At 47.1% G+C, this 27,927-nt stretch overlaps 1 protein-coding gene across 1 annotated transcript in view; it reads left to right on the top strand.

The window, feature by feature from the left end:
* The window catches only part of LOC146333752 (calcium/calmodulin-dependent protein kinase type IV-like), a 41,688-nt gene extending 14,034 nt beyond the window's left edge, over positions 1-27,654 (top strand). The window contains exons 4-11 of the mRNA XM_084826386.1: positions 6,503-6,585; positions 8,078-8,150; positions 13,187-13,277; positions 15,256-15,330; positions 17,182-17,257; positions 21,276-21,402; positions 25,918-26,070; positions 27,364-27,654. Of these exons, the coding sequence (XP_084682512.1) occupies positions 6,503-6,585; positions 8,078-8,150; positions 13,187-13,277; positions 15,256-15,330; positions 17,182-17,257; positions 21,276-21,402; positions 25,918-26,070; positions 27,364-27,654 (969 nt within the window). The remainder of the gene's footprint in view (positions 1-6,502; positions 6,586-8,077; positions 8,151-13,186; positions 13,278-15,255; positions 15,331-17,181; positions 17,258-21,275; positions 21,403-25,917; positions 26,071-27,363) is intronic.
* The last annotated feature ends 273 nt before the right edge of the window (positions 27,655-27,927 follow it).

Genomic DNA, 27,927 nt, shown 5'->3' with positions numbered 1-27,927 from the left:
TCTTGGCGTGTCATTGGACAGAGGATGGCCACTGATGTGTGCTTTCTTGGCAAGCAGGTGATTAACATCCCTTGATTGCAAGGTAATGTAGAAACAAAGCCTCTCTCTTGTCAGCACTGCAGCCCGCTTGGTCCTGTGCCTATCCCCAGCGCCATCAACATCTGCTGAGCTTTGCAGCTGCCAGATACAGGATAATGCTCCAGGAGGCTCTCCTTCTAATCCCTAATAGGTTGCCTTTCATCCCTGATAGGTTGCCTTTAAGCTCAGATGCATGACGATGTGAATCTCTTCCCATCGGCTTTACATGGCACAATAAAAAGATCTGCAGAGTTGTGAGATCATATCCCTCGAGAAATTGGATGACACTCTGCAATGGAGCGATACTTTAGAAATACACACACACACAAACCCCAGAGATGTTATGGTTTAAATTTTGCAGCAAGGAGTGGGAGGGGTGGTTAAGGATGGAAGATCTGAAGCAGAGCAGTGTTCTGGGATCAGCGATATGGGGTTCGAGCGATATGGGGTTCGAGCTCTCGAGCATCTATGAGTACTGGACACAGGCTTGAGTTCTGGCATGGGATGCAAAGCAATGCAAGTCCAGGTTCAGGGTCCAGTTCTGGTCAAGCAAAGCAGAGGTCTGTTTAAAAAAAAATAATATTAATAATTAATATTATTACATTTCTATCCCACCTCTTTTTTCCTCTTGTAAGGAACCCAAGGTGGCTTACATGCTCCTCCTCTTCCTCTCTGTTTTATCCTCATGACAACCCTGCGAGATAGGGTAGACTGAGAGTCCGTGACTGGCCCAAAGGTGCCCGTGAGCTTCATGGCTGAGTGGGGACTAGAACCTGGGTCTCCCGAGTCCCAGTCCAACATTCTAACCACTACACTACACCAGCTCTACACTGGTTCTGATAAGACATCGCCCAGGCAATGCAGACAGCACCCACGCGAACCTCAGGCTTGGAGTATCATAGAAATCCCGAGTCCCTAGACATTGCCACTGTTCAGACAATGTGATGCCCTCCAGAGGTTTGGACTTTGACTCCCATCAGCCATTGCCAGCATGGCCATTGCTCAGGAATCTTGGAAGTTGTTGTCCAAAACATCTGGAGAGCATGAGGTTAGGAAGGCTTTGCTAAACCATAATTTCAGGGCTGAAAATGTGCTCCAGCAACCCTGGGATATCAGTCTGCTCCGTTGCACCACACAGCACTTCAATGGCTAAATGTAGCTTGTTCGCAAGCTCAGTTTAAGCCACTGGTCACTCTGAGCAGCCGCAGAGTGCAAAAAAGGCCCAATTCAGCTTGCAGGGTGGTGGGCTCTCCTTCACTGGAGGTTTTAAGCAGAGGCTGTGTGGCCACCTGTCAGGGATGTTACCAACATGGCACCCACAGGCATCCGCAACATTTTTTATTTATTTTCCTTTCCCCCCACAATATACATACATGGATGTGTATATATCCAGAGCAATGAATACATAAGAAATGCCTGCAACTTTCTAACACTTATACACAGGCATCAACAAAAGCGGACGAAAATATCCAAATAAGAATCCGTTTGAAGGTGGCGTCTCTCTGCCACCTGTTCAAATATTGAAACTGTCGTAAGGTCCTCGATCCATTGCATTATAGGAGGTGAGCGTTTATCCTTCCCATGCTGTAATATCAGTCTTTTAGCTGTCAAAAGGGTCTGGAGAATCCATTTACGATGACCATTCATTAATGTCCAAGAAGCAGGTAGATAATTTGAAAGACAATGTACATCAGTTCCAGGCTGGGTTACTGTAATGCACTATACGTGGGTCTGCCTTTGAAGACGGTTCAGAAACTCCAGCTTGTGCAGAATGCGGCTGTCCAAGTGTTGGTGGGGGCGAGGTGATTCGATAACGTAACGCCTATACTGCAGCAGCTGCAGTGGTTACCGATGTGTTTCTGAGCCCAGCTCAAAGGGCTGGTTTGGACCTTTAAAGCCTTAAATGGTTTGGGACCAAGTTACTTGAAGGACTGCCTACACCCATATCAGCCTGCCTGCACTTTAAGATCAGAAAGAGAGGCCCTTCTCATCCGCCCACCCATGACAGCAGTCAGGTGAGTGATCACACGTGAGACGGCCTTCTCTGCAGTGGCCCCACACCTTTGGAACAAGCTGTCATCGAAGGTCCGCCATGCTCCATTATTGCAGACTTTTAAGAAGGCCTTGAAAACTTATTATTTTACCATGACCTTCTCTTGCTATGGCTGCTATTGTTGCTGTTACTGCTGCTAACATTGTTGGTGGTTTTATTGTTGGCTTTTATTGTTTTTACATTTTTTATCACTTTTAATATTTCAACTGTTTTTATGTATTTTATTGCTGTAAGCCCCCTTGGGAGGGCTTCTGCCCTGAAAGACAGCCAATAACTATTTTAAATAAATGAAATAATGAAGTAATCAGTGAATATTAAAGATTGTTCCAGTACAAAATTTATCCATGTAATACCCTCCTCCCAAACAAAAGCAACTACTGGACACTGCCAAAATATATGTTTCAACGAAGCATTCGCTGCCTTCTACTGCCAACAATTAGCCAAATTAGACAATCCCTTATGAAACAGACGTTGCAATGTGAAATAGACATAAAACGAAAGGTGTTGCTGAATAAGATGCAGCCTAAAATGCATAGATGCCATTGGTAGATGCCACTGATCAGGCATTTTGTGGCGGTGCCCACAGCAGTTTCTCAGATTCCCAAATGTGCCTATGGGTCAAAAAATTTGGGGAGCCTTACTGTAGCTGCATTGAGCAGGGGGCTGGATAGATGATCTCTGAGGTCCATTCAAATCCTGTTTCTACAATTCTAATTTTCACCTGTAATAGCGTACCTCAGCTGTTCCTCAGTCACAATCATCCAATTTAGAGCTCATCATGTCACAGTTTGCTCAGATTTCCCTTTACCTCACTGCCGGGAGACAGCTGCTTTATTAAAAGAAGCTCTCATAGAACGATACGAGAGAGGCAGAACGTCTTTCAGGAAAGTGTTCTGTCACCATGGAGGGGTAACAGGAGAGGGGGGTAACAAAGCACACAGCAACCTTGTATTCCAAGCTGTTCCTGACCCAATTTCTTGCACTAACGGCCAATAGTTTCAGGGTTTGAAAATAAAATAAAATCAGGATTTTTGTCACCCCATACAAGCTTCTTTGTAGCTCCCAAATTCCATTACAAAAAGGAGAATAATTTCATGTCATTATTTACCCTTGCGTCTTCCCTCCCTGCCCTCCCATGCTAGCGTTGGGCTGATAGGAAGTGATAATAGGATTGTAAACTTCTGAAGTTAATAAGAAAAAGATCGTGCTGCCACGTCTTAGAAGAAAGTGATAAGACGCCTCGCAGTGTCGCTTATGTTGCAGGGTCTCACAGCCTGTCACCCGGGCTGCTGGAGCCATGATTAAAGTGGCATGAAATCCACAGTGTCACTAAAATCTTGAGAAACTGTGTGATATTTTCTGTAAAAAAATAAAAATAAATAAAGGCTGAATATTTCCCCTCTCAGCTCCAAAAAAACTCATTTAACCCCAGATGTGTTTCATTGCCTTCCCCAATCTGGTGCCCTCTAAATGGGTTGGACTACAGTTGTCATCATCCTTTAGGGCTCTGGGTTGGGGAACTCTACTATAAAGAATCCAAGGGCAACATCTCCTTTGCCATAGAGGTGCAATTTTTCTTTTTCCAAAGCCACAAATCCATCGATAATATCCATCATGTACTTAATTAATTGCTAAACCTGTGACTTGAACAACAATGAGGTTTTATTGTTTTAAATTGTTGTTGTACATCGCCTTGATGGGGTTTTAGCTAATTAGGCAGTATATGGATATTAATGATACAAATTTAAAAATTTAAACACAACAACATTCCAATCTGTCTTTGTTCTCTCTATATTTGGCTCCTAAAAGCACAGCTAAAAATGGTAAATTAACCAATTGGGTGGATTCAGTGACTACAACTGTGATGATCTGAGGAATTCCTTGCCACGTGGTCACTGCCTTGTTGTGGCGAAGGGGCTTGCGTAACTCAGTGAAGCCATAAGCTATGCCGTGCAGGGCCACCCAAGACGGACAGGTCATGGCAGAGAGTTCTGACAAAATGTGGTCCACTGGAGAAGGAAATGGCAACCCACTCCAGTATTCTTGCCAAGAAAACCCCATGGAACGTATCCCAAGGCTAAAAGAGATGACGCCGGAAGATGAGCCCCTCAGGTCGGAAGGTGTCCAATATGCTACTGGGGAAGAGCAGAGGGTATTTCCAAGTAGCGCCAGAAAGAATGAAGCGGCTGGGCCAAAGCCAAAAGGACACTCAGCTGTGGATGTGTCTGGTGGTGAAAAGAAAGTCCGACGCTGTAAAGAACAATATTGTTTAGGAACCTGGAATGTAAGATCAATGAATCAAGGTAAGCTGGAGGTGGTCAAACATGAGATGGCAAGATTGAACATCGACATCTTGGGAATCAGCAAACTAAAATGGACAAGCATGGGTGAATTTAATTCAGGTGACCATCATATCTACTACTGTGGGCAAGAATCCCTTAGAAGAAATGGAGTAGCACCCATAGTCAACAAAAGGGTAGGAAAAGCAGTACTGGGGTACAATCTCAAAAATGATAGAATGACCTCAGTACGAATCCAAGGCAAACCATTCAACATCACAGTAATTCAAGTCTATGCCCCAACCACTGAGGCCGAAGAAGCTGAGGTTGATCGGTTCTCTGAAGACCTACAACACCTTCTAGAACTAACACCAAAAGAAGATGTCCTCTTCATCATAGGGGATTGGAATGCTAAAGTAGGAAGTCAAGAAATAACCAGGTCGGAATTAAGATTGCCGGGAGAATTATCAACAACCTCAGATACACAGACGATACCACCCTAATGGCAGAAAGCAAAGAGGATCTAAAGAGCCTCTTGTTGAGGGTGAAAGTGGAGAGTGCAAAAGCTGGTTTGAAACGCAACATTAAAAAAACTAAGATCATGGCATCTGGCCCCATCACTTCCTGGCATATAGAAGGGGAAGAAATGGAAGCAGTGACAGATTTTATTTTCTTGGGCTCCAAGATCACCGCAGACAGTGACTGCAGCCATGAAATTAAAAGACGCTTGCTCCTTGGGAGGAAAGCTATGGCCAACCTGGACAGCATAGTAAGAAGCAGAGACATCACCTTGCCAACAAAGGTCTGTCTAATCAAAGCTATGGTTTTCCCAGTAGTAATGTATGGCTGTGAGAGCTGGACTATTGGGAAGGCTGAGCACCAAAGAATTGCTGCTTTTGAACTGTGGAGCTGGAGAAGACTCTTACGAGTCCCCTGGACTGCAAGGAGGTCAATTCAGTCAATCCTAAAGGAAATCAACCCTGACTGCTCACTGGAAGGACAGATACTGACGCTGAAGCTCAAATATTTTGGCCACCTAATGCGAAGAGAAAACTCCCTGGAAAAGACCCTGATGCTGGGAAAGATCGAAGGCAAAAGGAGAAGGGGACGGCAGAGGATGAGATGGCTGGATAGCATCACCGATACAATGAATATGAACTTCTTGAGCACTTCCGGGAGAGAGCGCAGGACAGGAAGACCTGGCGTGCTACAGTCCATGGGGTCACAAAGAGTCGGACACGACTGAACGACTGAACAACAACAAGAAAACACACAAAAATCTAGCTACGTAGCTTAAGCTAAGCTAAACATATTAAAGCTGAAATTTCTATAACACGGGGGGGGGGGGGTCCAACTAGAGCAGGCCCCAATGTTCCCTTTGCCTGCTCCCTTGCTCCTCTTCTTTCCCCACAGGGCCATGTGTGTCAGTTAGCCGTGGGGGGAGCAACTAGAGCAGGCCCTGATGTTCCCATGAAATGAAATGGAACGGGTGTCCAAACCGTTTCCCAGCAATGCTTGGAGTGCTGCTGTGACAGAGCTAGGCTGCCAGGTTTCTGAGGGCCCTTGGAGAAGACACCCCCAGTGGCCCCCCTTTCCTTTCCTTTGATGAGAATCCCCCTTCATGCTAGCAGCTTAATGTTAACCCTTCTTTGCAAGCTGGTTTGCATTTCCAATGAAAAGCTAACATTTGCCATTTGAGTTGGCTGGACATCTTTGGTTAAAGCTCAGTGTGCTTGTTTTATAAGACGAATCCATGAAGTCAGGAGTAACCACCACTGATTTCAATGGCGCTTACTCCCAGGTAACTCTGCATAGGACTGCAGTCGTGGTGATCCTAATAAATCGGCCACCACATTATGCACTTCTGCTCTTTGCTTTGAGTATATATACCCAATGTCACAATGACCTCCTGCACATCAAGGTTTACCACTACAGCACTGCACGCATGTGCAGCAAGTAACAAACATTGGAAATCCCGGGCTCTTGTTGTTCTTTTCTTTTTCTCATTTGTGGATGAGTTTGTCCCAGAGTTATACATTCTTCCCTCCTTCCCTCCTCCTCCTCCTTCTTCATCTTCTTCTTCTTTTTAAAGATCAAGCTCAAAGAGATCTTCGAGACCCCCACGGAGATTGCCCTCATCCTGGAGCTGGTGACAGGTGGTGAGCTATTTGACAGGTAACCAGCTAGAGGTCTTTGTGTAATTGGCAGTCTGTTAATAAAAGGTGACAATAGAGCAAAGGAGTGAAGGAGGGGGGAAGGAAGGTAATTTGTGTCAGAACTGCTGCAAGGAAAGTGTTGTCGTGGGATGATTCGTTTATAGCGGTTGTCTCAGACATCACTGCCAAACTCCCTATGCTGCCCTCTTTAAGTTACCTAAGATATATCCCACCACCACCACCACCACAAAAAAATCTGCTTGCCCTCTCAACAGAAAGGAGGCCCTGAAGTGTATTTCTTAGAAGTAATGCTTGTAGTATTGCCTCAACAATACTACAAGCAAGAAGGATCTTGGAATTGTTGTCGATCACAAGCTGAATATGAGCCAACAATGTGATGTAGCTGCAAAGAAGGCAAATGCTATTTGGGGCTACATTAATAGAATTACAGCTTCCAAATCACGTGAAGTCCTAGTTCCCTCTAATCAGCACTGGTTAGGCCTCAACTGGAGTGCTGTGTCCAGTTCTGGGCACCACACTTGAAGAACGATGCAGACAAGCTGGAGAGGGTTCAGAGGAGGGCAACCAAGATGATCAGGGGATTAGAAACAAAGCCCTACAAGGAGAGACTGAAAGAACTGAGACTGATTTTGATACTTGTATTGTTGTATTATTATCCTTATTTATTTATCGGTGACGTTGTTGTTGTTTGGGTTTAAGATCATAAACCACCACATTTGCCTGTTGGGTCATATACAAATCTAATCTGATAAAATAAGCCTCTAGCAACCACACCAGTCTATCTCAAGGCAATGCTAGCCTAAATGGACCTATGGCCAGATGCAGCAGGGCTCTTGTCATGCTCTTATAAGTATACATTCCTAGAGGATAGCTTTTGCCCAATTTATTTCTTCACCATCTTAGTTAGTTAGTTAGTTAGTTGAGGGGATTGAGGTCTCTTCGACAGGCTCCTCACTCTTTGACAGGCTGTGAGGGCAGTTTAGGGGGGAAAGTATTAAATTTGCAATAAATTAAAAATGAAGACAAAAACGTTAACTGGAGCTTCCATGTCTGGAAGAAGTCTACCTCAAGTACTAGACTCCATAGACAAAAAAAAAAAAATAGTGCATTTGGGCTTGCTGGAGACATCTGGCTGTCCACCTTCAGAACCAGGAGGCAGGGCTAGCTAGACATTGGCTCTGATGCAGCAGGGCTCTTCTTATGGAGGACTGTCTCAATAGCAAAATGGAACCTCCACACACAGGCATGGTTTACCCTGGTTACTAAATGCTGGAGACAAGGAATAGAGGAGGTAGGAATGGACAAATCAGTTTCAGTTTATCTCCATTTCTCATTTTTCCATCTTAAATTCTGTTCATCCCGAACATTGGGAAGACTGTAGGATTTGTAGGTAAGCTAGTAGTGTGTGTGTGTGTGTGAGTGTGTGTCTGTGTGTGCTGGGAGTGGGGAGGTAGCAGACCTCAAATTTCTGCACTATCCTTTTTCTGCAGGATCGTTGAGAGGGGTTTCTACAGTGAGCGGGATGCAGCACATGTGGTGAAACAGATCCTAGATGCCGTCTCTGTAAGTCGCACCTTTCCCATTCAATATTTGAGTTTCCGTAACTGGCTCTGAGGCCTCGTCTTTAGGCCCGCATCCATTCAAGGGTTTATTTTAATTAGTTAATTAGTTAGTTACATTTCTATACCGGCCAACAGCCAAAGCTCTCTGGGTGGTTCACAAAAGGAAACTTAAAACCATGAAATCGGATCATTTTTATCCCACCTTTTCACCAAAAATCGAAAACAAAATCCAGATTAAAAACAAAAATAATAATGATAAAAACATTGCATACGAAACAAATGAATTAAAACACAATGAAAGACACAGCAATAAAAGAAACAGACAGCACCCAACCGATTAAAAAAAAACTCTTCTGCAACAGACCAGCTTAACTCCAAAGGTCTCTCTGCAAAAGAGAACAGACAGGGAGCCAACCTAGCTTCCTTCGGCCGGGAGTTCCAGAGCTTGGGAGCAGCCACTGAGAAGGCCCTGTCTCACATCCCTACAAGATGTGTTTCCTGTCAGGAATGAATCTGAGCATGTGGAGATGTCTGGCAGCTCAGATTCGGAATCAGAATGGGAACAGCAAGAACAGAAGGAGGCACCCTCCCTAGTGAGCCCAGATATGGAGGGACTTTCTTCCCAGGACCTTGACACACAGATGGCCCAGGCTGAATGGCTCCCCCATTCCTCCACCATGAGAACTCAAGTTTTGTCAGAGAAGGAAGAAGGTGAGGGGTGCGACTTGAGGGACGCTAATGTCTGTCACAGAGCGAAGCGGGAAAAGTTAGGGGTGGGGCTCAGATGCTCCGCCAGGTTGGCCACACGTGGAAGCCAACGTAGGAGGGAGCCACCCTAAGGGAGGGGCATCCCTGTGAAGCAAGTCTGGCTGAGAAGTTCATGCCCAGAGTGCTGGCAACTTCTCTAACTTCCACTTCGTCTCATCTGTTGATATTCGTAGATGTGTGGATGAGCTGGTTCTATGCAGTCTAAGAGTTTCCTAGAATCTGCATTTGTAAAGAAACTGGTTGTTAACTAATAAAGCAGTGTTAGTCTGAAGCCTTGTTTCCTGGAGTGTGTTGATTGAGAAGGGAGAGGACATAAGAAGGTGACACTTCCAATGGCAGTGGGACCAAGAAAAGAACCCCCCCGAAGATCTTAAAACCCAGGTAGTCTTGTATAGCAGAAGGTGGTCTTTCAGGTAGGGAGTTCGTGTTACAGGATCCCAACTTCTGAGGATGCCGAAAGCTAAATTCTGCAACCCCTCTGAAGTTCTGTTTCTACAACTGGGACAAATCATGCACATTCTTGCAGACACATTTAATTGCTTGACATTATGCCAGTCCACGGCCATCTCCTGCCTTCCTAGCGCGTGTGGGTTTTTGTTCTCTCTCTTTCTTCATCAGCTGTCACTATCTTTTAAAGCTCCCCGTCTCCAATCTCTAAAATCGGCAACCTGTGAAATTAAGATTCGCGCCTGCAGCTCCCTAGGCCGGTAACGCAATTTGCAAGGCATCTGTTGTTTGTATGGGCGAAGGGAGCGAGCAAAAGCGGCTAGCTTGGGACCCTAAGCCGTGCCAGAAATAAGGGTGAGCAGAGAGGCAGGGTTTTTGCAGAGGGGCAAGATAACCTAGTCTTCCGTAGCGATGGACGAAAGGGACTTACCTTGTCCCACAGCTTGCTTCGCGGTGGGGGGGAGGCGCTTCGGTTCTCCCCCCGAAGTTCAGGCGAGGGGGGGAGGTGCCCCGCCTCGCCCGGCCGAAATTCAGGCGGGGGGGGGAGGCGCCCCATCTCTCGCTGGCGAAATTCAGGCCGGGGAGGAGCGCCCCATCTCTCCAGCCGCGAAAAAGAAAGTAAAAAAGCACACACACACCCGTGATACTCTTCCGAGGGTTAATAGTTGGCATACACATGCTTGCTCCTAAGAGTACAGTGCTGCCATCTGACCAATCAGCTCCAAGCTGCCTCCAGCACTATTGATCAGCTGACCTGGAGAGAAACCAGCTGACGCTGGAGGCTGTATAAAACCTGGGACAGACGTTCATAAGGAAGGAGAAGGAGGGAGATGTGTAGAGGAGAAAGAAATATAGAAAGAAGGGAGATACGCAGAGAAGGGAAGGAGGGAGATGTGCAAAGATGGAAGCTCTCTCCATCCAAAACTGCACGTTATATTTCACGTATGCTGCTTTGGGGCCTTATTTTTCTCTAATTAACTACAGCCGCAAGAGGGGTGATTGTTATGAGGTTCACAGCATGCAGGGAGGGGAAGTTGAAGTGACTGTATGCAAAAGTTATGCAGATCTGTGCGCTCCTTTTTGGCAATGCATAAGTGGCCACGCCCATCCCACATTAGCATTCCACTGCAAACACACGCTTAGGAAACTCTAATTCTTGTTTCTGACGTGCAGGCCTGCCCTAGGTATGCTCCTTAGAGGACATCTCAGAATTCTTTGCAACGCACAGGGTTTCCAGGCGAAATACACAAGGAGAAGAGCCTCAGCGGTCAGATTAATGGGGAAAATTGCCCCTGGGAAATACGAAGCTTAAAAACCAAGGTGGACATGAAAGAAATTGCAGCCATGTCTTTTTAGGGGGAGAGGGGGAGGTGTTTCCTATGATCTAAATTACAGTAGGAGATAAAAGAGAGGTTTTTTTTTTAAAAAAACACTAAAATAAATATAAAATTTATTTATTTATTTATTTATTTATTAAATTTATTAATCGCCCATCTGGCTGGTCACCCAGCCACTCTGGGCGATGTACAACACACCATAAAACAATTTAAACATTTAAAAGACAGAATATTAGGTGGGTACGGTTTCTGTGTACGGACGGTCAGTGGAAAATGGTTTCCAAGTCAACTGAGGGTTTTTATTAAAAACAAAAACAAACAAACAAAAGTGAGAAAGTAAAGGAAAGTAGCCCATTACTTCCTCTGCTGAAGACAGGAAGTTTGGGTCCACCTCTCCAGGCAGAAGGGAAAACTACCCCACGGTCAATGTTTAAGGTGACCCACAGCCGAGTTGATGAAGGAAATCGCTGGGATTTGGGGATCTCCTGGGACTTCTCGTGCTATAAAAACAAAGTTTGGCATCTACTGATTTGAGCAGATTTGGCCAGTTCCCAGACATTGGGTCTCTAGATCTGAATTCTTTCCAGTGTTAAAAATCCATTGCCCCGACCTATTCATGCTGGATCTGATTTTATTGAAATATCCTAAATGACTGAGTGCTCTCCATGGAGTCAAGCCTTCTAGAACAGAGCAGAATTCCTTCCTACATAGCTCAGTCCCATTACAATGAATTGGTTGGCTGCGTCACAAAGCATTTAGGGGTCTAACTGCAGGTATCAAAGCTTACTTCAATGTTAGCACACGTAAGTGATCCTCAGGCTTTTCCTCAATCATTTGGAAGTGGAAATAAAACAGCACTTAATGTATCACTATATTATCCAGCCATGCCCTTTCTCATGACCAAGACCCACTTATAATATTTTCCGAGAAGCAAGTCATTGTTAGGAAAGGTCCCCTACTACTTTAATTAGAAGCTTCCTCTTTACTGCTTCTGCTTATAATTGCTTCTTGTTCAACACAGTATTAGTAGGGATGTACGAAAGTTTCGCCACGGATCTCGGGCAAATCGGTGGCGGAACAGCCTGCCCCCCCTGCCCCCCCCCGGGACGGGACTTACCTGGGGCGGATCTTCCTGGTGGTGGCAGCTCCGGCGGCGGCTCCAGCGGTGGCTCCGGCGGCGGTTCACCGGCGGCGGCGGCCGGTCTTCCGACCGGCTGCCACCGCCGCCATTTCCAAGTTAAAAAAAAAAAAAAAGTGATAGGCTACGTAAAGATTTATGTAGCTTATCACAGCTAAATTTTAAAAAACACCGTGATAGGCTATGTAAATGTTTATGTAGCCTATCACGGCTGAGTAAAAAAAACCCCAAACAAACGCATGTACACAAATGGCGGCGCCCATGGGCGCCGCCATTTGTGTTCCTTATTTTGGCACGTCTTAGTCTACGTAAACATTTACGTAGACTATGGCGAAAATAAGGGGAACGCAAATAGCGTAGACGCTACGCTATTTGCGTTCCCCTTATTTTTGCCGTAGTCTACGTAAATGTTTACATAGACTAAGACGTGCCAAAATAAGGAACGCAAATGGCGGCACCCATGGGCACTGCCATTTGCATACGCGCGTTTGTTTTTTTACTCAGCCGTGATAGGCTACGTAAACATTTGCGTAGCCTATCAAGGCTGACTGCAGGGACGCAAACGGCGGTGGCTATGGCCGCTGCCATTTGTGTCCCTGCTAGCCAGCGGCCGGATGTCCGGCCGCTGGCGGAGCCGGCTGGCGGCTCCACAGAATCCCTGCGGAGCGGAGCCGGCTGGCCAGGATTCAGGGGGGGGGGAGGGACGGAGCACCTCCCCCCCCAGCATCAGCATAATCCACCAACAGGTAAGTGACTTTCGTACATCCCTAAATATTAGTGATGAATTGCCCCTTAATTCCTGGTCTGTGCAGATGGATCTGTTTAATTATCTCTCGTTTTTGTTTGTTTGTTTGCTTGTTTTTAATTACAAAATAGGGTTATTTCACGTTTTAAATAAGGAAAAAAGTGAGGGAAAATCAGTAATTAAATTAAAGCTCTCCACCCACTAGCCCCGATGAACAGGAACTAATTCAGGTGCAATTCATAAATGATGACACAACCACCCTGAACAGGAAGCAATTAGAAGTAGAAATTGCAAGGTGTAAGCTAAAGGTACAGTAGCCCTGAAAAACCTCAACAGGTTTTTCTGCTTCACACTGGACAGGCTGGGACTGCTGTAGCATTTTAACTAAGAAAACTGCCACAAATCAGGTCTGGGAAAAGGTATGAAGAGAACACAGAAAACACTGGACTGCAAATATTTGGCAATAATGCTGGCCAGATTTTCTGTAAAATATGAGTGAATGATGGATAGCAATTCCAGGCAGAATTGTTAGTGTGGCAGCAGCCCTAAGGAAAAGCACTGTGGGAATTTTCATGTGCTTTTCTCTTGCTGTTTTCTTGCAGTACCTGCATGCAAACGGAGTGGTCCACCGTGACCTCAAACCTGAGAATCTCCTGTATGCAGATCTCTCCCCAGATGCTCCTCTCAAAATCGGTATGGCTGGGCAATGTTTTTCCTGAAAGATGCTAAGTGCGACGTTTCTCTTATGTGTGTATGGACCCCACCTACCTGGGTCTGCTGGGGGGTCCGTGGGGGGGAGGCGATCCGGTCCTCACCCCCGGAATCCTCCCCAGCTCTGCTCCTCAGCAAGTCTGTGGAGCCGCTGGCCGGGGCTGGATGCTGCCGGACTTCCGGCCACAGCTGGTCTATGGACGCAAATGGAATCCGGCATAGCGGATGCCATTTGTGTCCCTCCCTTTGGCCATGATAGGCTACGTATAGATTTAAGTAGCCTATCATGGCAAAAAGGGAGGCACGCAAATGGCATAGCGGACGCCATTTGCATCCTTCCCTTTGGCCATGATAGGCTATGTAAATCTTTACATAGCCTATCACGGCCAAAGGGAGGCACGCAAATGGTGTAGCAGATGCCATTTGCGTCCTTCCCTTTTTGCTGTGATGGGCTATGTAAATCTTTACGTAGCCTATTACAGCCAAAGGGAGGCACGCAAATGGCGTCCGCTATGCCGGATGCCATTTTGCATCCACACAGGACAGCAGACGGAGCCGGCCAGAGCTGGAGCCGACGGTACCAGGCTGCCACGTAGGATCCGGCTGGGTCAGACTTTGCGGGTTGGCGGGGTGGGGTGGTCCATTCCGCCACGGACTCCGGGGGGGGGAAGATTCTAAGAATCCAGCTCATTGGAGTCTGTGGTGGAATTCTCCGCCATCCCTAGTTTCTCTTTAGTCTCTTACTTTCAAAGTCCCCATCTCTGAGCACCACCACAGCTCTAAAAAGACCTCCCAGACCAGGGTCTCTGATGCAAATGGGCAAGTTCAGATAGGAATAGGCCTCCCTTCAGATATGCGGAACCCAAGCTGCTTAGCAGGAGTGCAGAACCTCCAAATTCCATTTTGGAGAAGCTCTCGGGGGCCGCATTCTAGTGGTGGGAGTGGCCAAAGACAAAAGGGGTGTGGCCAAAAATCTGCATATTTCAGCTTCAAGCTCTTCCTGCCAGTCACTGAGCCTTAGGCATTTCAACCTTGTAGAATGGAGAAAAAACTGCACAAGAGCTGGGAAACTGCCAAATGTTTGGTGGTTGAAGGAAGGGGTGGGGCCAATGAAAGGAGTGTGGCCACCTGTGGAAACCTGGAAGGGTGGATGTGGGCCAAATTGGGCTGAATATTGCTTGCGAGCCTGAGGTTCAACTCCCCTAGCTTAGAGAATGAGGCAAAGAATCAAACCGAGGTTGGATGCTTCTTTCCTTTTCTTTGATGGAGTTCCCCCTTGGTGCCAGCAGTTTGAACGGCAGCCCTTCTTTGCAAGACAGTTTGCCTTTCGTATGCAGAGCTAACATTTGCCATTGCAGCTGGTTGGAGATCTTTGGTTAAAGCTCAGTGTGTTTGTTTTACAAGGGGAACCGATGCAGTCAGGAGTAAGCGACACCGATTTCAATGGAGCTTACTCCCAGGTAACTCTGCATAGTACTGCAGTCGTGGTGATCCTAATAAATTGGCCACCACATTATGCACTTGTGTCCTGCTTGTGGGTTCCCGGTCGACAGCTGGTTGGCCCCTGTGTGAACAGAATGCTGGACTAGATGGACCCTGCGTCTGATCCAGCAGGGCTCTTCTTATGTTCTTATGCTTCGTGTGTATATATACACAATGTCACAATGATGTCCTGCACATCAAGATTTACCACTACAGCCCTGCGCAAGTGCACAGCATGAAACTAACATTGGAAATCTCCAGCTCTCATTGGTCTTTTATCATCATGTTCAGGAAAGGCGTCAGGCCAGGAGAAGGGTATGTGGCCATTTTGGAAACCCTGGAGAGCCATAATGGGATGCTGGGAAGGCTGGATTTGCTCCTTGGGCCTGAGCTTCTGCACCTCTGCTATGTAGGGTTGAAGAGAAATGGCCTTAAAGACACACACATTCTCACACCACACCTGTCTGCTTCGTTCCAGGTGATTTTGGATTATCTAAGATCGTCGACGAGCAGGATACAATGAAGACAGTGTGCGGCACCCCGGGATACTGTGGTAAGGGGGTGGAAGAGGGATGCGGGAAAGTACAGCCAGTTTAATGATAGCGTAAGGTGACTTGGGTTCAGGAGAGAGGGATACCTAGCACCTCTGCACCTATCCGCCAGGAAGGTAGGACAAAGGGTGGATTAACAAGTGTGCTACGTACCCCCTGGGGTATGTCCCCAGCTCGTCTGAATTAGGAATAGACATTGGGAATGCTGCCTAGGAAGGATGGGAGTTGCAGTTTGGGCATGAGTTTGGGAGCCTCCTATAAACTAAGCCAGAATGTTTCTCAGTCTTCAACGGCCAGTCAATAACAGTAATGAACCTGATAGGGATGTGCGACAGGGATTTAGCATGTCTGGGATAACCCAAAACTAGCGGAAATGCTCATTTCTGGAAGGAGGCATGTCAGCGAAGCATGCATATGGGAGCTCCACCGACCTGCCTCCTTCCCCAAAGAAGCATTTCTGCTTGTTTCGGGGCTTCCTCTAGGAAGTACTAAATCTCCCTTGCGTAAGCACAATGCAGTTGATGGGCCCACAGTTTGCAGAAGGGAATTGGTGGGGCGTAAAAGGAATCAGTGGGGGAGCGTAAGCGATGGGCTTTATTGCTCGGTGCCCTCAGTTCATGTCTGTCTTCTCACCACACCCACACCCCTCTCACATGTGGCGGGCACATGTGTGTGCCGAGAAAGCACCCCACAAAAAGAATCTTGATGCCATCCTACATAGGGGACATCAAGATTTGGGAGTGGGGGGGGGGGTTGCAGTGTTTTACCCAAGCTCACATGTACATCACAAACCAAGCAGTAGAATCAGTGTTGGAAGGGGATCTCAGCCGTCCAATCCAACCCCCTGCAGGAAATCTGCTATTGCAGCATCCCTGGAAGGCTAAAACCTCTAGCGAAAGAGAGTCTACCACCTCCCACTGCCAAATTGCTCGTACGTCGGGAAGCGCTTTGTAACGTTTATCCTGCCTCCTCTTCCTTGTGATTTCAACACGTCGGTTCAGGTCCTACCCTCTCCTCCAGAGGTTCTGGCCTACAACTCCCATCAGCCTTAGCCAACATAGCCAGTGTTGAGACATCATAGGAGTTGTAGGCGAAAACATCTGGAGGCCACTATTTGCCAGGGGTGTTGACCCTCTTTCAGCAGGAGGGCTGAATTCTGTTTCAGAGAAGTTCTTGGGGGCTGCATTCCAGTGATGGGCAGGCGGAAGGCAAAAAAAAACTGCACAAAAGGCGAGAATCCATCCAATTATCAGTGGTCGGGATGGGACCAGGGAAGGGACGTAGCCACCTGAGAATTCCTGGTTGGGCCAGATTTGGGATCTAGGCCTTGCGTAGCTGTCTGACCTCGCAAGCTAGCAATGTGAAGCCATTCAGATGGTCAACATTCCCTCCTGGAAGCCAAGCACCTCTCGCCTTTCTGAATCGTACCCCCTTTCTGCCTCAAAGTCCCACTCAGGCACACATGGCAAATTAAGAATATGCCCCCTTGCTTGCCACCACCTCCTCAAGCTTGCAAAGGCAAGCAAACAGAAGCATCAACTCCTCGTGCTTCTCTCGCTGGCGAAGAGCAGCAGCTAATATGGAAGTGTGGAGGATAACGGCCAGTTATCCGAAATGCAGGGACAAGTCTTCCTGTGTTAGAAGTCGCGCTCGACGGACTGTTGAGCAGGGGGTTGGACTCGATGGTCTTATAGGCCCCTTCCAACCCTGCTATTCTATGATTCTATGACTAGACAGTGTGAGAGACCAGGCGGGAGTGGGGCGTAGGAGGGATTGCATTCAGTCCTATGTCAGCTGTCTGCACCCCTCGGCTGTCATTTCATTTCGTGTTTTGTTTTCTTTAACACCTTCAGCGCCTGAAATTCTCCATGGCTCACCATATGGCCCGGAAGTGGACATGTGGTCCGTAGGCGTCATAACGTATATCTTGTGAGTAACATTAACATGCTGTGACACCAGGCTCCTCTGTTGTCATGCCTCCTGCTTCCCTTCAAGTTGCATCATGCAAACAGACCAGGCAGAAATCGCCTTTTGCTCTGTGTTTTTCATGTTTGATTTCCCGATTCTCTCCCAGTCACCACCCCCCTTAAATTAGACTTTCACCTCCGAGTTCTGGGGTCTCCCGACACAGTGACCATTGGCACCAGTTTGCCCACAGACACCTCTCTTGGCATCCACCAGGCTTCCTGCCCCTCCTTTCTATTTTATTTCTTGAGATTAATTTTAATTACAGTTATTTTTCAAACTGGGAAGCTGGCATGCTGCAAAGCAAAATTCTGCCCTCCAGCACCATCTTGATTTGTGTCCATTGCTCAAATCCCACCTCATTAAGTTCTTGGGCAAGTTACTTTGATTTTGTCTCACCACTTTGCCTTCTGAGAAACAAGTGTTTTGTGACCGGCCGTGCCCACCGTGGCAACCATTTTATGAATGGGCAAAACACCCCCATGGCAACCACTTTGTGAGAGCACCCATGACATTCTGTCACAACTCCAACTATGCCCACCACCAACCCAAAACATTTGGGGATCCTTTTCCTAGTTCCTTCACCGCTCCCTTTCTTTTCAGTGCTGACAGTAGTAGAACGGAGCCTTCCCTGCTCATGGAGCTGGATTGCAACTAAGCAAAGACAGAAAACATTTTGGCTTTTTAATTACTGGGGCGGGGGTTGATCTAGTTGCAAAAAAACAACAACCCAGAAGGGCACAGCCATATGAACATAAGAAGATCCAGCCTGGATCAGGCCTACTGCAAGGGTATCTTTTAGCTTAAAGCTCTTCCTGCCGGCGGTAACTAAGCCTTAGGTGAGGCATTTCCTATTTATGCCTGCCCGAGAACTGAGATCTGTTGGAGGGGGCCTCCTCTGTGTCCCACCAGTATGAGACATACACTATGGTGGGACGTAGGAGAGGGCCTTCTCTGCTGTGGCCCCCTGGCTGTGGAAGACCCTCCCCTTGGAGGCCCGATTGGCACAGACATTGGTCTCGTTTTGGTACCAAGTAAAAATATGCCTTTTTTTTTTTTTACCAAAGCCATTAAGGGCTAAATGCATTCCCTAGCACATTGTTTTAACTGTTTTATTGTTTTAGATTTTAACTGGTATTAGCTTAATATGTTTTTAGGTGTTTAACTTATTGGTTTTATACTGTTTAAATTTATTTTATCTGTGCGCTGCCCTGAGATCTTAATAATATAGGGCAGGATAGAAATGTTTTTAAAAAATAAATAAATTTCAACGTTTTAGAATGGGGACAAACTGTGCAAATGCCAGGAAGCCACAAAACAATCAGCACTCAGGGAAAGTGGATGTACCACTTGGGGAACACCTGAGGGCCAGAATTGGCACCCAGGCAGGACAGATTTGGCCCATGTGCCTGAAGTTGGACACCCCTCACCTGCCTAGTCCACAATCCTGCTTTTGGCAGGAGCCAACTAGATGCCTTGAGAAAGCCCTCCCCACCACCAGCAAAAAAATCCTCCCCTAGAAATGTGCCCCCGCCCAGTGCCGTTTTAAATCATTTCCTCCCAGCTGGGCTCAGAAACTGGAAATGATCCTGTGGAATGGGGTGGGGAACACACAGGAAGCTGCCTTGTACAGAGGCAGACCCTGGGTCCATCTAGCCCAGTACTGTTGACACTGACTGGCAGCAGCGGTTCTCCAGAATTTCAGGCAGGGATTTTTCCAGCCCTACCTGGAGATGCTGCCAGGGATTGAACCTGGGACCTTCTGCACGCAAAGCAGGGGCTCTACCATTGAGCTACAGTCATTTTCTTAAAGGAAAAGTAAGATACTAGCCCTCATGGTTCTGAATAAAGGGATGGTTTAAACTGGAACACAGGAAGCTTCTGGAGGGTGGGCATTTGCGGAGCTAAAACCACAGAAGAGGATGGAACGAAGTCTCTCTGATGCCTGCTCATTCTCCCCTGCAAAGACATCGATATTTCCCGGCATGATCTCGGGATCCCTGTTTGCTGAGACGATGCACCGGCAGACCCTCCAGAAACCAGCCCCATTCAACACACTGAAGCTGTATACAAGCTGGGAATTTAGTCGGGATTGCAGGCTTAGAAACCCAGGGAAATTTGGATATTGGATACGGCGAGGGTAAAAACAGGTCATTCCATCTGCGCTGGCTCAGGGCAACAGTTTCAAAGCTAGCTTTGACCTCCTTTCCTATTATTATTATTATTATTATTATTAATGAAGCAGATGGTGGCCACAGCCAATCCAAATATATTGGATTTGCATTGGGGGGTGTTTTTTTTTTTAGTTGTTGTTGCTGAGGGGTTTTCTCCATTGTCTCTAGCCAAGTTTAAATTAATGGAGCCTCCAGGCTTTTCAGTAAACATTTCTACAGCAAGCAGATTTTACTTTTTCTCTCTGACTGAAGAGAAGTTGGTACCGAGGACAGCAGAAAGGGGCAGATGGCATGTTTGTGTGTTTTAAAGCTATGTTGCAGAAGCAAAGGTACTGTGAACTTGAAAACATACTTTCTTCTAAAGCAGAGTAATGTCACTAGACACCAACTCCCAGAAGTTGCAAGACTCCAACTCCCATCAGCCCCAGCTAGCATGGTCAATGGTTGAGGATAATGGGATTTGTGATCCAGCAAGATTTGAAGGACCACACGTTCCCCACCCCTGCCCTACAACCTCTGAAACATTTGCTCATCTGAATGATCTTTAGTTGATTGATATTCTGCCTACTCATGGATTGCATTTAACTTAGGGTTAAAGAGGTCATAGTTGATTAATCATATGAGTTTTGTTGATTAACCATATGAGTTTTGTTGATTAACCAATGGATTACGTTTGAATGTGGGTTATTTTTTTTTTAAGTCACTTGTAGCTGAGGCATGTCTGTGCCTTGGGAGGCATTGTTTTTGAATTGGCATTCCTTTCTGTGTGAGAAAAATGGAAGAATGCCACATCTCAAAAGAGATATTCCCTCTTGCATGTGAGAGAAGGGGGAGAATTCACATCTTAGAAGAGGCAATCCCTTTTGCACATGAGAGAAATGGAAAAATGCCTCATCTCAGAAGAGGCATTCCCTCTTGCATGTGAAAGAAGGGGAAGATTCCTCATTCCAGAAGAGGCAATCCCTCTTGCATGTGAGAGAAGGGGGAGATTCCTCATTGCAGAAGGGGCATTCCCTCTTGCATGTGAGAGAAGGGGGAGATTTCACATCTCAGAAGAGGCAATCCCTCTTGCACGTGAGAGAAATGAAGGAATGCCTCATCTCAGAAGAGGCATTCTCTCCTGCATGTGCAAGTGTCATGTTCGAGGATCCTGACTCCTCATCCTCAGGGGATGAGGCTCCTGGGTTTTATGGATCAGGGGGAGGACTCCATTACAGAAGGTATCCCGAGGTTTCCACCTCCTTAGGAGCTCTCCAGGAAGGCCACTGGGATCAGCTCTCCACTGGAGGAAGTTGTATTGCTGTCCTCAGACTCTGGGAACTGTAGTCTTGAGGACTTACCCATCCTCCCCGTGGAGGCTGCTTGGAAGGATGCAACAGCAGAGTAGTGGCTCATGCAGAGAGGCACTAAATAGCCTCCTCTGACAATGGGTAATTGTGCTGTTTTCGTTGCATTGGGAGCAACTGAATGCTCAGATCAGTGCAGAAACAGGACCACTGTGGAGGCTGACTGGAAGGAGGCTCGCCTAGACCACCAACTCATTCAGGGGTGCAACTGGGAACTACGTCAGGAATGACTGAATGATCAAACCACACCCAATACAGTGACAAGATCCAGAAGAGACAGATTGGAAAGAGGTACACCCAGAACAGTAGTTCATGCAGTGAGGCAGTGGGAAGACTCCTTGAGTATTTCCAGCTCACTGGAGTCTTTTGTTAATTAGAGAATTGCTGTGATACACATTCGCCCGAAAGGATTTGTCTGTGTCTGTGTGTTCATCTTCACTTTTGACCTCCAATTTTTTTCAGGCTGTGTGGCTTTGAACCATTCTTTGACCCAAGAGGAGACCAGTACATGTACAGCCGGATCCTGAACTGCGACTACGAGTTCGTCTCTCCTTGGTGGGATGAAGTGTCTCTCAACGCCAAGGATCTGGTGAGTTATTTTGCGTCCTACCAAAAGTGGAAGCCATTCTGCATTGATGCACGTGCCTTCCTGCACGCACACAAGAACACTTCCCCAGACATCATGTCTTCCCAGCCACCAGACCTTGCCAACACGGACTGGCAGCAGCTCTCTGGGTTTTCCAATGGGAGTCTAACCTTGCCCTGCCTGGAGAGACCGGGAACTGAACTTGGAATCTGCATGCGGATCACGGGCTCTGCCACTGAGCTACGGTCCTTCTCCTAAAAATAATATAAGATTCTAGTCCTCATAGTTCTGAATAACGATTGGAAGGTGCTTTAGACCAACTGCTTAACAAGAGCTTTGTATTATACTGACTGGCCCGGACTCCTGGACGGAAGTCTGTATCTTTAAGCCAAGAGCAGTATCTTGGCTGTTACAGTGGGCTTCAGTTACTCCCCTATCCATGAAGCTGTATCCAAGAGAGGGTAATGGGTGCTTATGGTCTTTCAATTAATAAGGCCAGTATTTTAAGAACATAAGAAGAACCCTGCTGGATCAGACCAAGGGTCCATCTAGTCCAAATATGGTCCATCTAGTCTATAGATGGTCCATCTAGTCCACAGATGGTCCATCTAGTCCATCAGACCAAGGGTCCATCTAGTCCATGGGTGTTTATGGTCTTTCTATTAATGGAGCCAGTATTTTAAGAACATAAGAAGAGCCCTGCTGGATCGGACCAAGGGTCCATTTACTCCATAGATGGTACATCTAGTCCATCAGACCAAGGGTCCATCTAGTCCATAAATGGTCCATCTAGTTCATCAGACCAAGTGTCCATCTAGTCCATAAATGGTCCATCTAGTCCATCAGACCAAGAGACCATCTAGTCCATGGGTGTTTATGGTCTTTCTATTAATGGGACCAGCATTTTAAAAACATAAGAAGAGCCCTGCTGGATGAGACCCAAGGTCCATCTAGTCCAGCAATCTGTTCACGCAGTGGCCAACCAGCTGTCGACCAGGAACCCACAAGCAGAACACGAGTGCAACAGCACCCTCCCACCCACGTTCCCCAGTTTTGCTTCTCCCTGGGCTAAGCTAAATAAGTGGGGGTTGCTTGCAATCAGGGCTGCCTCTCCAGATAAACCTCAGAGGCTGGGAGCCCTATGTGGGAATTGTCTGTGCCAAAGTTATGGTAAAAAATGGTGGAGTCATCCTTCAGGGCAGCCAAGGCTGATTCAGTCCCATAACCACATCAAAGAGGGTTAACAGCCCCTGGACAACCTGAAATAGCTCCGCTGGATGGCTACTTGAGGATGCAATGGAGGGAGCAAAGTAAGACTTCTTTGCTGCCCACACTGCCACACAGAAGACAAGATTATTTGCTCTAGAGCATGCTCAGTCATCTTCAAGTCTTGTGCCACTGTGTTCTAGCCAACATCCAGCCTGTTTCATTTACTGTAGCTCCCTAGTATACCTGGGACCAAAGCGGGCTCCACAGCGCTATAGAGGGCGCTCAGGTGCAATCCAGTCAATGGCCCTCCACATCTCACTGTTCCACATGGATCACCAGCTCTCTCCACTGGAACATCCCCAAGAGCATTCAGAAATCCATTGGATTCCTTCAGTCTCCTGGGGCGGACCATCCGAAAAGGTCCCCCACCCCCACAGGAGGAGAGTAACGCCGTAAGTTCAAATCTCACTGTTGAACAGCTTTCTCCAAAAGTATTTCATCTCATAGAATCATAGAATAGTAGGGTTGGAAGGGGCCTACAAGGCCATCGAGTCCAACCCCCTGCTCAATGCAGGAATCCAAGTCAGAGCATCCCTGACAGGTGGCTGTCCAGCCTCGTCTTGAACGCCTCCAGTGTGGGAGAGCCCACCACCTCCCTAGGGAATTGGTTCCATTGTCGCATTGCTCTAACAGTCAGGAAGTTTCTCCTGATATTCAGCCGGAATCTGGCTTCCTGTAACTTGAGCCCACTATTCCGTGTCCTGCACTCTGGGATGATCGAGAAGAGATCCTGGCCTTCCTCTCTGGGACAACCTTTCAAGTACTTGAAGAGCGCTATCATATCTCCCCTCAGTCTTCTCTTCTCAAGGCTAAACATGCCCAGTTCTTTCAGTCTCTCCTCATATGGCTTTGTTTCCAGTCCCCTGATCATCTTTGTTGCCCTCCTCTGGACCCTCTCCAGTTTGTCTGCATCCTTCTTAAAGTGTGGTGCCCAGAACTGGACACAGTATTCCAGATGAGGCCTAACCAGTGCTGAGTAGAGGGGAACTAGTACTTCCCGGGATTTGGAACCTATGCTTCTATGAATGCAGCCCAAATTCGCATTTGCCTTTTTTGCAGCCACATCACATTGTTGGCTCATATTCAGCTTGTGATCGACAACAATTCCAAGATCCTTCTCGCTTGTAGTGTTGTTGGCCCACCTATCCCCCATCTTGTAACTGTGCATTTGGCTTCTTTTTCGTAGGTGCAGAATTTGGCATTTATCCCTATTATATGTCATTCTGTTGTTTTCTGCCCAGCATTCCAGTCTATCAAGATTACTTTGATTTGTGTTTCTGTCTTCCAAAGTATTAGCTATCCCGCCCAATTTTGTGTCATCTGCAGATTTGATCAGCATTCCCTGCACCTCCTCCTCCAAGTCCTTAATAAAAATGTTAGAAGAGCACTGGGCCCAGGACTGAGCCCTGCGGTACCCCACTCGTTACCTCTCCCCAGTCTGAGAAGATCCCATTGATAAGCACTCTTTGAGTCCGCTCAAATTAGAGGATCTCAAATTCTCCCATATAGAGCATAGCTACTTCTGGTCTCATTGCAGAACCCATGACTACTACCTTTCTTTGCCAATACAATTTATCATTAAAGGAAAAATAATTCTTCTGAAGTGCGATATCAGCCAACAAAGAAATGAAATGTGTGGGAGGATACCTATGTGTTATTCTATCTAATGTCTTTTTTTATAATCAACACTGCCTGGTCCTGAGGACTGTTTGTATACAAAGACTTCACATCCATAGTAACCATAATGTCATTTGGATCTACGTTACTAAATTGCCCCAATTTGCTAATAGAATCAGAGGAATCATGTATACATGACCTTATCTGTGGTATGAAAGGCTTCAAAAAAATAATCGGTATCATGGGAAAGTGGTTCCAAAACTGTATTGCCTGATACAACAGGACACCCTGGAGGTGGGTTAATATCCGTATGATTCTTGGGCAAAATATAAAATACAAGTATCCTGGGTTGCAAGTTATGTCGAGAAACACTGTTCAGATAATGAAATATAACCCGATGCTAAACCTTCTTCCAAAATGCTCCCTGTCTCTGACTGTATCACTGAAGCAGGATCATTGTAGCATGAGCACTAATGTGCTTTAGTGCAAATCTGCCCCCTCCCCATGAAAAACGGTCCGGAAGACCATAAAATCCACATGACTTGGAAAAACCTGGTCCACTAAGGAATCCATGAGTAGAAATCCAAACTCATTTGAATCCGTCGCAGGTTTTTCCAACACCCCTACTGTGAGGTCGCTTTAGTGTGTGCTTTGTTTCCCCCCTTGTCCTTTTGCCAGATCTTGTTTTATTTATCCTATCAGGTGGTTCCTGGCCAAACCCCAAGGAGGGGAGGAGTATTAGATGCCCTCCAAATCATCACTCTGATGTTTGTTTTCAGCAACAGCAGCACAACTGTTCTGGCCACCCGGCTTCCAGTTTGCATCCTCCACAATGCCCTGGGGTTGGCACAGTTCCTTTCTGGGCATCCTGAGAGGAGAGAGGGAAATGGAAGCTCCCCACCCACCCCACAAAATCAAATGGGGAGAAAACCCAGAGAGAATTCTGCCAAGCTGCATCTTTCTCTTGGGGGTGAAAAAGAGAAAAACCCCAGACATTTTCTGAGAAAAAATGACTTCTGCGAAAAGTGGCCATGTGTCCTCTTTTGCAGAGGACAATCCTCTGTTTGAAGGGGTGCCAGAGGACCGTTCTCTGTTCTGAAAGGGTGTCCAGTCCAAGTCTGGTTTATAGATAAAGGCCTATCAGAAGGGCGAGCTGGGCCTTGAAGCCGCCCATCCACAGCAGGCTGAGCAAAGGCACAACAGGTCTCCTGGCTCCAAACGTTCCCCACTAGGTTGAGATGTGTTAGTATCGTTAACTCTAAATTCGCATATGCATAGATTCTATGCATATACATTAGCATCTGCACTGTTGATGCACAGCGGTCCTCTTTTTTGCCCTCTTCAGGGGTGATGCGTGTCCTCTTTTGGTTCACAAGTGGCCACCTAGCTCTGCTCCAGCCCGAAGAGTAACCCTCACACCCAGCCACCCTCAGCTGAATCTCAATCGAACCACCTCTTGCTAAAGCCTCCCAGCGGTGCCCAAATTAAATCTGTGCCTCTCCGTCTAGCTGGAGCCCGGAGAGACATTTCTCCAGCCATGGAGCCCATTTTGGTCACCAAGAACTTGCTGAGCGGCGGGCCCATTCGCAGCCGCTCAGCCTCGTCACGCTGTTCCACGTCCGGCCCTTACAGGTTCAGAAGTTGATCGTTTTGGATCCCCGGAAGAGGCTGACAGTGCAACAGACGCTGGAGCACCCTTGGGTCACCGGCAAAGCCGCCAAGTTTGCTCACATGGACAGCACGCAGAAGAAACTGCAGGAGTTCAACGCCCGGCGGAAGCTGAAGGTAATGGCCGAAAGGGATGTGTGGCGGGGCTGGAGCTGTGGAGGGCATGCGTGCTCCGATTCTGAAAACCGAGCCTGTGTCAAGGGCTCCGTTGCTGAGCAGGAACTGGGAGCCAGAATTCAGAGCTGGGTGGGGAAGCCAAAGCCAGGGAACACTATAATTGCCCAGGCAAAGCCACATCCCTTTTGCCTTCGTCCCACCCCTTGCTTTGGCCACACCCATTTACCTTTGGCCACACCCACCACTGGAATAGGACCTCTACGAGCTTGTCCAAAATGGAATTCAGCTCGTGGGCTGAAAGAGGTTCCTCCCCTATGCTTCACAGCCACCTCTTGTTGAAGAAGGCTAATGGCGTTATATTATTATTATTATTCCACTTATATCCCATGTTCTCCTCTTGGCACTCAAGGTGGCTCACATAGTCCTCCTGCTATTAATAATAACAATTATAATATAATAACATTGATATGAGCTGTTTTATAAGCTACATTACTTCTTCCTTTTTAGGCCAATTTAGAGCAGGATTAAGGAAGCTGGTGCCATCCAGACTACAACTCCCATCTTCCCTGACCATTGGTTATGCTGTCTGGGGCTGATGGGAGTTGGAGTGCAACTCCATGGCTTCCATATGCCAGACTTGGAACTTGAAAGATTTGAGTGTCTTTATATGGGCACAGGATCAGGTCTCTTCAGGAGACTCTCCACTGAGTCTTTCCAAAAGTCTCTGTTCTGGATTTGGACATCCAGATCAGGAGTCTTGCTCTGAACAGTGACTCCTGCCATGTTCAACCAAGCACGAATGTTCCCATTCAAAGTTCCCACCAGCCAGCCATAATGTAAGTCAGCCTTTCCCAACCTGGGGCCCTCCAGATGTTGAACTTTAACTCCCATCCGCTGCAGCCAGCATGGCCAATGGCCAGGAATGTTTGCAGTTCTCTTCCAGAACATCTGGAGGGCACCAGGTTGAGGGAGCCTGCTGTGAAGAACTCAGGCAAGGAATTCCACCCTCCCCACCTGACACCTTTTCCATTTTTCTGTTTTAACTGGCACTCGACATCCTGTGACTACTGAACCAGCTTTTTTGGATTTTTGCCCCCTTAGGGTTTTTTTTTTTCATTCGTCTGCAAACCTTGGCATGCAGATGTCTCCCTCCTGTTTCTCGGTGCTGCTGCTTTGGCTCCATTCCCATTGGCACTCAACCACCCGAGTTCGCAATTAGAGGGAGCGAAATGAATGAAAATGAGAAATACATATTTTAACAAATGTCCCATCTTCTCAACTTGCTTCACACAGGCTGCGATGAAGGCCGTGGTGGCCTCCAGCCGTCTCGGCAACCATGGCCACCACGACAGTTCCAGAAATGGGCGTCACCAGGATGCCTCCAAAGAACCATGCTTGGTTCAGGGAGCAGAGAGCACTCCAGTCCCTGAAGATAAACTTTACAAGAAGAAACCCTCCGGGTCCAGCATGCAAGATGCCTGCATGACGGCTCCTTCGGCCAAGGTGGAAAAGCTCGACAGCTTCCAAAATGAGAGTCCTGTTGCCCCAGCAGTGATGCTCAATGGCTCCAGCTGCAAAAGTTAACCCCTCTAAAGACGGGTGCTTTGCTTTTGCCAGAGGCTGAGTCTATCCTCACCAGAGATAGGTGAAATAATAATCATAATACTGAAAGCCACCTGCCAGATTGAGAGAGCATTCAGACAAAGGAGCGACCTATACCGAAAGCTAGCTGACGATGTTATGAGGAAGCAGTGTTGTAGTGTGTAGCGTTGCTTACAAAGACTCCTGCGTGTTGAAGAGCAGTTTGTCCCGCTCCACAGAGTAATCCTCTCCTCTTTAAAGTCGTCTTTCCAGAAC

Source organism: Heloderma suspectum, chromosome Z, assembly GCF_057233095.1.
Source record: "Heloderma suspectum isolate Gila_16-S chromosome Z, 16-S_ref, whole genome shotgun sequence".
Taxonomy (NCBI): Eukaryota; Metazoa; Chordata; class Lepidosauria; order Squamata; family Helodermatidae; genus Heloderma; species Heloderma suspectum.
Note: the sequence above shows the minus strand (reverse complement) of the source record. Positions and strands in the feature narration are given on the sequence as shown.